Genomic DNA, 12038 nt, shown 5'->3' with positions numbered 1-12038 from the left:
AAATAACAAAAAGGAAATTAAAATACTAGTTAAAGAAAATGCTTTAATAAACGATTTTACAATTCTTTTAAGAGAAAGTGTTTTATTTTTTTGTTTTTCTTTAATTTATTCTGTTAAAACAACGCTTCTTATTTATTTTTTAGGTTTTTCAAAAACTTTGTTTTTAAAATGGTTTTTAATTCTTTTACAAGTGTTTTTGAAGTTTTTTTATATAATAAGCTTTTATATAATAACCTATGACAAGTAAAAAAGAGAGGTACATTTAACCTAACACTATTAAAACGTTCTGGTTTAATAACCGATCGGACAATTCTAAATGAGTAATTAATTCTTATTGCTATTTCTTTCTTTTTTAAGAGAAAGGGGCCGAACTTAATGATAAAAATGTCATTGTCGGCAATGACAGTGTTGATTTGTTCGCAATCTAATTAAAATCGTAGTCAATTATATGTAACTAATCAATGTTAAACCCAACTTCCAACTAACTCACTCCAAGGTCCAAACCAACCCATTTCGTTTAATCCATTCATTCATACACGTACACATAAGTATATGGTCCAACAGACATGTATATACCATAACCGATCATGTTTAGTGGATGGAGCTCTTATAGGGGTGTTTTGTTTCATGTGACGTCACGTCATCATATGAGTTAATTTGACTAAACCCGCAACAAATAAGCAAGCCCACCAATCATCTTCCACCCCCCCCCCCTTTGCCGCTTTGTGGGAAGCGCTCTCCCTCCAAAGCGCCCCAAGAGGGCGGTGTTCCCGGTACTTTGGGGGTGGGAAGCGTCCCAATACGCATGGTCTAACCTTAGACAACATTTCTAGCACCAAAAATCTTGCAAATATCTTTTTTTTCTTTTGAAAGGCTAATTTTATAAAACCAAAATAAAAAGGATCACTAGCAAGATGCAAGGATCCCCGAGAATAAGAAATAAAAGAACTACCAATACAACTAACTAACCCATACAAGTGAATGAACTGTAAGGGAAAGTTAACGAAGTTAAAACGGCACCAGTTCTTCCATTCTAGTCCCAATCTCTTGTTTCGATTACTCGCCCAAAGGAAAGAAAAGGTCTTTATGTCATTTATTACTTTCGCCATTGAGAAATACTTATTATTAACAATCATTTCGTTTCCTCGTTAACCAAATCGTCCAACAGGTTACGATCATAATTGTTGGAAATTTTGGACTAATAATAATTATTAGTAATAAATATTAGTATGTGTTACTAATAAATTAATTATTGACGAGTCCAAATAATAGAGATGAATGCGACATCGATATTCTAAAGTGTGTAGTGAGAACTTGAACATTAGTAAACATAGAAATAGGTTTGTCCCACATTGGTAGAACACTTGAGAGCCGTCTTAGCATTTTGGTGGTTGAACCAGGTGACATGTGTCGATTGTGTAGCGAGTGTGTGACAAGTGTTATGGATGATGCCATGTGCCATGAACCCGCGATGAGTCAGCAGCTAGGTGTCGGCTCCTGGTTGTCCGCGCTCCATGTGTTGCCAAGTGTCAAACTCATTGATGAGTCGCGGGACACGTGTCGTCACATGCTTAATCTTGTGCCAAGTGTCTTGTAGATAGCTCTAGATGTGACACGTGTCATGCTGACTCATGACGGGAAGTTTCTATAAATAGCAAGTCGAGGAGCTCATTTGATATATCGAAAACCCGGATAAGTCACATCATGTATACACACTCGACCTGTCCAAACAACACCAAACTAGTTCGTGTTCTCAATTCCAAATCTCTCCAGATCCCGATCTCTCGTTACAAATAATGTTCGGGTGCTAGGGTAATCCCGGCAGTACATACTGTTTCGGCTGTTGTACCCTGGGAAATAAACGGGATCGCGGAGGTAGCCTGAAATCTGTTTTAAGGGACCTCTGTTTAACAGAAATCCTCAGCCACAACCAGGAACCACAGTTTGTTCAGTTTTGCAGCTAGAAATGTGTAGATGTTTTCGGGTGATCAAGACGGGTTCACCAAGCGAAGGGGTGTACAAGGAGACATGACTTGGAGGTGATGCTCGGGTCTCGGTGAACACGAGCTAGATGATGTGAGCGCGGTTCCGGTGCGAATTCAACACAATGATCAACTCTGCTCCGGTCCGGTTTCAACTCGTCAAAAAATCCGGCATTCGAGTATAAGTTGGGGACTTCGGTATGAATCAAGATATGTATGTATGTTATATTTGTTGTTATTCTCGTTTAAATTTGTATACGGTATATGTACTACAATTTTCCAAATTTGTATAAAGAGATTATTTATTTTATTGATATTGTTTAATAAAATCGTGACCCATGTCCTACAATAATCGTTTTAATTACTTCACATTCCACCACAACCGACCCTTTTCATTTTTAAACTAGCCACCATTTAGCAAGTAGCAAAACTGAGGTGGATGAATGGTAATTCCCCAACTTTACATTTTAAGACCTCCACAACAACCTGAGTTTTCCCCCCTTCACCAGCCTCAATACCAAACACGCGGCATTTGGTAAGCCTCGACACAAGGAAAAAAAAACACCTATAAATATCACGTATAATAGATGAGAGAGCAACGGACCTTCCAACCTGCACTGTAACCCCATAAACAGCTTCTTATCGTCAAACATGTTAGAACTTCCATTGCAATGACGAATAAGAATGGGGACAATATCGTCAACACCCACTTCCTGGGAAAATAAAATTCATTTGATCTAACATGGAATCTAAAAAGGCCCAATTTAAGGCCTTTTCGATATCCGCTTTAAAGAGCATCCCTTGTTTTTTCGGGGCTGTTTGGTAGGTCTGAATCTGACCCATTAAGAGGTAAACATATGAATCGGTTAGATTCAGAGCGTTTGGTTCTATCCTTGGGTCTGATTCGGTCAGATATTTAGCATCTGAATGGTTCAGCGTGAAATGGATGTTGAATGAAAACAAATGGTTGCTGAATGTAATCAAGACCAAATTACCCTCCCTGGTAGTCACATACCTTTCTCCTTCGGGTCTGCTATTGTTCAACAAACACCACCACCATGGAGAAGAGAAAGGAATGGCATCGGAAAACTCCTCGGCTGCAGCCAAGGTCCACCATGCCAGAGACATCTTCACCAGCCAAATAGCCACGAATCTTGAACAAAATCACGTCGCGATTTGAACGGCGGTTCGGTTTTAAACGGAGATGGAGATGAAAATTTGAAGATGGAGAAAATTACGTTTAAAACTTTAAATTGGGAATGAAAGGAATAAGACGACAAGCCATACAAACGAGTTTAATTTTGACTTTTAGATTTATATTATTAATTTTCATACTTTTTTAGTGAACTAAATAATATACTTACAATGTTTTCATTAATGAATATAAATCTAAAAAATATACTTATAATTTTTTTTCATTAATGAATATAAATCTTTTAGATCTTTTGAGTGAGATTAATACCCAGTTTCCCTTTTTAATCTAGGAGCGAGGACTTTAAAATTACCAGCTTGTTTAAACTCCCGATGAAGCTAGCTATCACAATCCTACACATCTCCAATAACATACAGGGAGGGAGCTACTAAAGATCCAGCTTCCACTCCCAAGTTGGGCTCCTGGGTGTTTTCTTATAGGCAGGTGTGAAACATTGGCCCAAGTCAACCAATCCCCTTTTCAAGCCCAATTTTGATTAATATTGGTTCGCTAATTTTTAGGGGTTCTTCCTTAAAATAGCAACCATCAAAGTGTCTTAATTAGATCGTTAGGTGTATTGTTTGGCCTCTAAATTTTATTTTATTTTATTTTCAATCCTGGTCTTTTACCTGAACAATAGGTCATCCATTCTATATATTATTTTCTTCAAGTTTTTTTCTTTATTAATATTATGAAATTGCAAAATATAAAGCCAAAAAAAAGTTAATATAAAAAAATTAAACGAAATTTAAAAAACTGAAAACAAAATTTCAAATTTTGCCAAAACAAATTAATAGCAAAAAATTTAAATGAGTTTTAAAAAATTGCAAAAAAAAAATAAAATTGAAGATTTGCCACAAAATTTAAAAAATGGCAAATATATATATATATATATATATATATAAAATCTTGCAAAAAACTACTAAATTTTTATAAAGACTAAGAAAAATACTTAGGTGATATTCATAAAAACGCATTTTTAAGTATATGTCTATAAAAGACTACACTAAATAAATATTTTAATTATGTATAATGCTCAATAGAATGCTCAAACGAATCAAAATACACAAAAATTTCTAACGTGTCAAAATATGAAAAAAAAAACCAAACGGGTCAACATAGGCCCAAACGAGTCAAAAAAACACTAAGATACACCCAAACATATGAAACTAGTCCAAAATACACACAAACGGGTCAAAATACACCAAAATAAACGGGTCAACATAGGCCCAAACGAGTAAAAAAACACTAAGATACACCCAAGCATGTGAAACTAGTCCAAAATATACCCAAACGAGTCAAAATACACCAAAATAACCGGGTCAACATAGGCCTAAACAAGTTAAAATACACTAGGATACACTCAAACGCGGGAAACTAGTCCATAATACACCAAAACGAGTCAAAATACACCAAAATAAACGGGTCAAAATGCACCAAAATACACCCAAACGAGTCAAATCACCTAATCTACCATCTCGCAAGTCACACTTGTTGACTCAACTTTTTTATTTCTTCTTATAAATCTTGCCTCCTTTGGTTGTGGGTCTTTTTTCTCTTTTGTGCAAGACTTGATGTTATCTCCAACTCCTAGCAGTTTTGACAAGTCATTTTTCTTTTAGTTTTAACTTTTTTGTTTTTATTCTCTTTCTCCAAAAGGTCTCTTTTTCTTTTTACTGGCGGTCTACCAAGCATTTGCCTTTCTTTTGGAGGTAGGGGTTTAATATCATTTGTTTTAGGTCAATGCATACTTCCCTTCACCGGTTTTATACAATGTTTATATGCTTCCTTAAACATGTCCTTTTTAAACCAGGGACTGTCATATGTTTATAGGTTTATGTTGAGGAACGCTAAAGCTGCTACCGTATGAACACAAGAGATGCCTGACAATTGCCATGATCCACAAGTGCAAGTTTGCTCATGTATTTTCTACTACATATACACTTTTTTCACTTCTTACTTCAACTAAGTTGATACCACTTTGAATAACATCATAATGCCTACACAATCAACCAAAAGATATATGAAAATTCATAACAAGATAACAAAAATTTTAAGATATAACCATACTTTTGTTTCTTTTTAAGAACTTCTAGTTTTTTTCTGATTGCATGGCATACTTCATGTTCAAAGCTTTCCGATTGTTCGCTATTAAGAACATTCTACGCATCACAAATGTGGACATGATTGTTTGTTTATCTTATGTTTCGATATAATAAATTATATTAATATAAAAACAAAGTTGCATTTGGAAGAAACCATTTTTTTAGTATTGTAAGTTATACTGAGCGTCGTTACCATACCTTTTATGTGACAAACTGAATCGATACCGACAACACAACATGGGTATTAGTGTCGATATTACTTGAAACCGGTATCAATATTTGATTTTACGGTTTTTAGTCGATTTAAAAGATGTGTTGTTATACTTCACAACTTAGGTGCCAGCGTCGATATTATCGCGACGAGTATCGACATTTGTTTTTATGGTTTTCTATTGATCTAAACTTCATATCAATGTGTGGGGACATCTACTAGTTTATTAACAAAAAAAACTTATTTCCATACTCGTGCTAATGTAATAATAGCACACAAAATTGGGTTTGGGAGACCAGATAAGGGCATATCAGATGAACGAGAACACTGTCTCGCCCTCAAGCTGCTGAATTTTATTGTCGATCAGTGACTACTTGTTGAGAGCTAATCAGTATCCAACGATCATATGACCGTTAAAATTGATTTGCTGCCTAAATTCCGTCATTTTTATCATGATTCACAACTTCTGACTAAGGGTGCGTAAACACGTTCTTTGTCTCCAGACTCGTATAGACAAATTAACCCGAGACTAGGGATGAGCAAAACGAGTACTGGTACCAATTCGGGTACCAAGCTTTCAGTTTTCGACACTGGTACCGGTTTGGTACCGGTACGGTACCAGCATTTCCCGAATTTTGTCTTCAATATCGTACCGTCCTGGTACCGGTACTGGTACCAAGAATTTGAAAAAAAAATCAGTAATAGCACCCGCTGATCCCTACCCGATACTCGATAACTCATCTTCAGCATACCCGGATCCAGAATTAACTAAAGTTACACAAATAAGGTCTTAATAAAGTTTGACGGGTTCGATTCCACGTATCTAGCAAATTGAGACAAATTTTTTGACATTGGCCTTCGTCTAGTCAAACTACCAATTTCATGATGAATAGGTTAGATTTTGATTTGAGTTATCATTTCTTAGTCATTCATGTTACTACTTCATGATATGTGATTCGAACAAACACAATTTATAGTAGATAATGATCAGGATTTTCTCCTATTAAAACAAGACAAGATTGTTTATTCAATTTAACTTACAATCGAGCGTCACATGTTTCTTTATTCTAACCCGCTTATAGAACTGGACCTGTTTCCTACTTGCCGTTACTTCTGACTAAGGTTGCTGAAGTCGCTAGCCATTGCTAGGTAGATCAGCTTAAGATTTGCAAATACCCAACTCAGACAGTCAGAGAGTCCTCGAGGATTTCCCTTCAAGTGTTCGACTGCCCAGTCTGATTTTTACAACACCATTTCTCACATACCATTACGAGGTTCAAATTTATACAAAATATATGTTACTATCATATAGTCAAACTATCATTTTAATGATAAATAGATTAGATCTTGTTTTGGTATATACGTAGTCGTTGATGTTAATAGTTCATGATATGTGATTCAAACAATTTTCAACTAGTAGATACTCATAATGATATTCTCCTCTTAAAAACAAGATTCTTTATTCAATTTAACTTACAATCCGTTTCTAGAACCGGACCTGACCCAAGACCAGATTATATATCCATAAGCTAGACCCAATAACCGACCTTATTCAAGCAAATATATATATATATATATATATATATATATATATATATATATCACGGGTTACAGTTTGACAAATCTTACTGGTTATGCAGGTCTAACTCGTTTCCTCCTCACCGTTACTTCTGAGTTCTGGCCAATGTTGCAGAAGTCTTTAAGCTTTGCCAGGTGATTGAGGATTTGTGGGCACTTGAGAATTACGGGGAGTCCTCAAGCATTACTCATGAAGTACTCGATCATTTTTTTACAACACTTCATGGCACACGCCATTATGAGTTTCAAAAATTTATGTCATTTTTAGAAATAAAAAATTTACAAAAACATATATCACGGGTTACGGTGTGACAAATCTTGCTGGTTTTGCATGTCTAGCCTATTTCCTGGTCACTGCCACTTATGAGTTTTGACCAACGTTGCAGAACTCATTAGGCGCTGCTATGTTAGTCAGCTGAGGATTTATGAGTACTCGAGAATTATGGGGAGTCCTCAAGGATTACTCATCAAGTACTAAACCATTTGTATCATGGCACACACCATTACGAGTTTCAAATTTTATATCATTTTTAGAAAAAAAAATTACAAAATCAAATATTACAGTGTGACGCAATTTACTAGCGTTGCACATTTGACCCATTTCCCGCTCACCATTACTCCTGACTAAGGTTGCTGAAGTCATTAGCCATTGTCAGATCGATCGTCTAAGGAGGGAAGAATACCCAACCTAGTTTGAAAGTCCTCAAAAAATACCCAACTTTTTGACTTTTACTACCTAGACCAGTTTTTACACCAGTGTTTCTCACATACCATTATGAGTTTCAAATTCTGTATCACTTTTAGAAAAAAAATTACAAATTACAAATTTCAAATCTTATTATATCTTCTTTTTAGGTATTGTTTTTACACTTCCTCCTATAAATAAACCTTTAACCAATCACTTATCACATAAACTCACCTCTTCTTCTTCACTCCCAGCATCCCCTCGGTATCCGCACCATGTCCACCACTCCCATCTCCGGCGACCAACCACCGGCTCCGATCGTCAACCCGTCGGAGCCCGAAGACCCGCCTGCAACACCCGACCCACTTCTCGGATCCGGGTCTTTTATCGACCCGAACAACGGAACAACAGCCGATCCGAAGGAACCAGAGGCGGCCAAAACAGACGCAGACCCAGATCCTCTTTTGCAAAAGTATGGCCGCCCGGCGTGGCTGCCGGACGATTGGGATATGATTTTGAAGAAACGGACCTCTGGTGCTACGTTAGGCACTGTTGACAGGGTCGGTAGTTTGTTATTATTATTGTTATTATTTGTTATTATTTTTATTGTTGTTGTTGTTGTTTTTGTTGTTGGTATTGTTGATTTTGGGAATTAGGGTTTGAATGTGTAATTAGGGTTGATTTGTAGAATATAGAATTAGTTGATTTGAGGTTGATTTTGGAAAAATTTAATTCAGATGATTTATGGGTTTAGGGTTTTTTTTTGTTGGTTTTCGGGTTCGGGTTTTATTGGGTTGATTTTGCGAATTAGGGTTTGAATGTGCAATTAAGTTTAGGTTGATTTTGGAAAATATTAATTTGGATGGTTTCTGAGAAGGGATTAGTAGAGGATTTAGGGCTTTTTTTATTGGTTTTCAGGTTTGAGAATTTTAAATCTAAAACCAAAACCCGACCCTAATTTCACACTTTGAGAGTATTTGACTGCTAAAAATAAAAAATGAAAAATAAAAAATTAAATTTGAATTAAGAACAGATATAGATGCTTTGTGTTAGAATTTGTAATTAGATTAAGGTTGATTTATAGAGTACTGAAATTATGAGAAGATTTAGGGGTTTAGGAATTAGGGTTTGAATGTCTAAAGTTGAAGTTGATTTATAGAACTTAGAAGTAGTTGATTAAAGGCTGTTTTGGCAAATTTTGTTTTGGATGATTTGTGAGAAGGGATTTGCGGAGGATTTAGGGTTTAGGGTTTTTTTGTTGGTTTTCGGGTTTGAGAATTTTAACTCTAGAACCGAAGCGGGATTCTAGTCTCTCCCAGGTTTTTCGGGTTCGGGTTTTCTCTGGTTTGAGAATTTTAGATCTAGAACCGAAACCAGACTCTAATCTCTCCAGGTTTTGCAGGGGTTTTATCGGGTTGGGTTAATGGGTTTAGAGTGTTTTGATCTAGAAAACCAAAAAAAGTAAAAAAATAAAAAATAAATAAAGGATAAATCTTTGACCGAGTATTGAGAACAGAGATGGATGCGATCTAACAAAAATCTTTAAAATTGAACACAGAATTTTAAGTAATTTTGTTTGGTTTGTGCGTATATTTATTGCAGATACGTGTTATGGCTTCTAATTTTTTTATATAGAATGTGTATTTAGGTTAAGGTTGATTTATAGAAAATATAATTAGTTGATTTGTGGTTTCGTTCGGGGATTTTGTTTTAGATGATTTATGAGTCGGAAGGGGGTTCAGAGATTTTAGTGTTTAGGGCTTTTTGTTGGTCGATATGCTATTGATCGACTTGAAACTAATCATTTAATTGAAATGTTATAGGACTTGTTAAAATTGTAAACACTACTCTTTAGTACCATAGTTGTCAAAGGCGCTTAAAAAATGAGGGTCCAAGATAAGCCAAGCGCATAGCATGAACATAACATTTTTTGGAGTTATAGACATTTTTATTTTAGGCCCTAATAGACCACTTTTGGATTACCTGTTTGCCCGGAGTTTGCATAATTCGCCGGGCTTTTTAGGATTTGGCCGGAATTTTATTAGGAGCTGGCCAGAATCTTGCCTGAAGGTTGTCGGATCACCTGGATGCAGCGAGGCGTTTTCCCTGCGCGCCCAAAGGGCTTTAGACAACATAGTTTAGTACTAACTTGCACAAAGTTATTGTGATTGATAAAAATCTAGGAAATTTCTCTAAACATGTCACGTGTGGTTACGTTATTGATGGACCAGGATCTGTTTAATGACGTAGCGTGTATGGATAAACTGCCCTTTTGTTGGTATTTATAAAACACTTTGGTAACATCAGATAGCTTTATCTGTCTACCAATGTGCGCGAGTGCGTGACACTTTTCGAAGTGAAGTCGTCATTTATTAGTTGACCATGTGAAACTTTTAATGGTATAGATTTACTTGGGTATGGTTTTGATGGACTCTAGTTGGTTCGGAGTGTAATAGGTATGACAAAAGATATATTCTAATTAGCTCGATAAGCGAAATCCTTATATATTATGGCCTCATAAACAGTTAACCCATCTATTTATTAATTTTTCCGATTTTAGGCGGTTTAGGTTAATGAAGTTGTGTTTAGTTCCATTTAGGTATCTGTCGTTTCTTCTTTGGCAAAAGATGATAATAAGGGTTAATTAAATGCTACTTAGTGTTGATTTCTTGCTTGAATCGGTGTTACATCTTTGATTGCTGGATAATTGTGTTTTGGAAAGCCATTAAGTTGTTTGATGCTAATCAGATATTGTATATTATAAATGATGCTAATATTTGTATGCTCTGTTTTATATTGATGCTCTGTTTTATCTTTAATTCTTCTGTATATACTTTATTTGGTCCAGTATGGAAGTTAATCAAATTTTAGTCATTGTTATCTAAGTGGGAGTTAAAGAGGATGCAAGTCAACCTTTTGTTTGTTATCGTATTTAACTTGTATATATAACTTTAATATATATGCTTACCTATCATGGTATATGCTAATAGATTATTTTAGCACTCAGATCGCATTATAACTGAATCTGACTCGTTATGCTAATCAGATATTTTTTCCTGAATTCTAATTTCTAAAAGTCGAGAACATGTATTTTTATAAAAGAGTCTTCAGAAAAGTGGAAGCATTAACTTTGTGCAGCTTGTGATTCTTGATCTCAGAATTATAAATTGTTCGTAATTTAGTTTGCGAACTATTACCGTATCACGTAAGTTTAAAGAACATGATTTGGATTAATGCTTGCTTCATATTTATACATATTTGCATCAGGTTTATATATTCTAATAAAAAATTTTGCATGTCCACTTTGAGCAGTACTACATTTCACCATCTGGTCATCGCCTGCGGTCAAAGAATGAAGTGGTGACTTTTCTCGAAACAGGAAGCAAGCGAAAGAAGCCATCAACTCCAAGTTCCGATGACGCAGTAAGCTAATTAAAATATATTTTTTTTACATTATTCATTTACATTTAGTTGGATTTTATGCACAAATTGTAACACAATGATGTATTTTCAGAGTGCCAAGAGTGCTAAGACTGCTAAGAGCGCTAGTAAGGACTCTACGGCTACTAAAAAGAAAACGAGTGCAAGGAAGAAAGTTCATGCTGCTTTCACATTTGACTTCAAGAATCCACCGGAAAAAGTTAGTTGGTGTTTGAGCTATGCAACCGATGATGTTTGGTCTCCAAATATTGGTGATTGGAGCATACCGCTTGCTACTAAGCAGGAGTGGGCTTCGGTTTTCGATCATGTGTGCAAAAGTTAACGTGTTGCTGCTGGTACAAGTAGTTGGTTATAGACTTAGTGAAATCTGACAGGCAAATGTTTGTGGTCATCTTTTTTTTTTCAGTGTTTGGATGGATACAAAGTAGTGAAAGGTGAGATGTTAGACTGCATACAACATGTTTGTTTGATGTTCTATTTCATGAGGTAGGGGGGTTTTGATGTTTCTTTTTTTTAGTTATTGATGCATGATGACCTTTTAAGAGGTTTTGAGCAAACGGGTACCGGTACCGAATTAATACCAGTTTTTTGAGTTTTCGGTACTGGTAGTATTTTCAGAATTTTGCCTTCTGTACCGGTACCGAACCAAACATTTCGGTACCGGGATTTTTGGCGCTCATCCTATTTGAGATTGCTTATTTAAACCGCTTATCTGATTATCTGCTACTGAAATGATTTTTTCTGGTTTGAAGTTGTTTATTATAATAAATAAAATAACATGTTTTCAAAATTCAACAGGCAAGTAATAAGTAGTTTTAATGAGCAAACTCAAAACTAATTTAAG

The 12038-nt window shown here is 35.5% G+C and overlaps 1 protein-coding gene across 1 annotated transcript; it reads left to right on the top strand.

The window, feature by feature from the left end:
* Positions 1 to 8028: 8028 nt before the first annotated feature.
* LOC143596853 (methyl-CpG-binding domain-containing protein 5-like) lies at positions 8029 to 11699 on the top strand. The gene is made up of 3 exons (XM_077075515.1): positions 8029 to 8313; positions 11066 to 11176; positions 11268 to 11699. Exons 1-3 carry the CDS (start codon positions 8029 to 8031, stop codon positions 11514 to 11516), a joined length of 645 nt encoding a protein of 214 aa, XP_076931630.1. The 3' UTR covers positions 11517 to 11699.
* The last annotated feature ends 339 nt before the right edge of the window (positions 11700 to 12038 follow it).

Source organism: Bidens hawaiensis, unplaced genomic scaffold, assembly GCF_021521415.1.
Source record: "Bidens hawaiensis isolate Kalapana, Puna unplaced genomic scaffold, B.hawaiensis_p1.1 tig00047156_1, whole genome shotgun sequence".
NCBI lineage: Eukaryota > Viridiplantae > Streptophyta > Magnoliopsida > Asterales > Asteraceae > Bidens > Bidens hawaiensis.
The sequence above is the reverse complement of the archived record's forward strand: the minus strand, read 5'-3'. Positions and strand labels throughout refer to the sequence as shown.

Coding starts and splice junctions, on each gene's coding strand:
- LOC143596853 (XM_077075515.1), top strand. CDS start 8,029: ATGTCCACCACTCCCATCTCCGGCGACCAACCACCGGCTCCGATCGTC. Junction 8,314..11,065: donor CGTTAGGCACTGTTGACAGG/GTCGGTAGTTTG, acceptor CACTTTGAGCAG/TACTACATTTCACCATCTGG. Junction 11,177..11,267: donor CTCCAAGTTCCGATGACGCA/GTAAGCTAATTA, acceptor ATGTATTTTCAG/AGTGCCAAGAGTGCTAAGAC.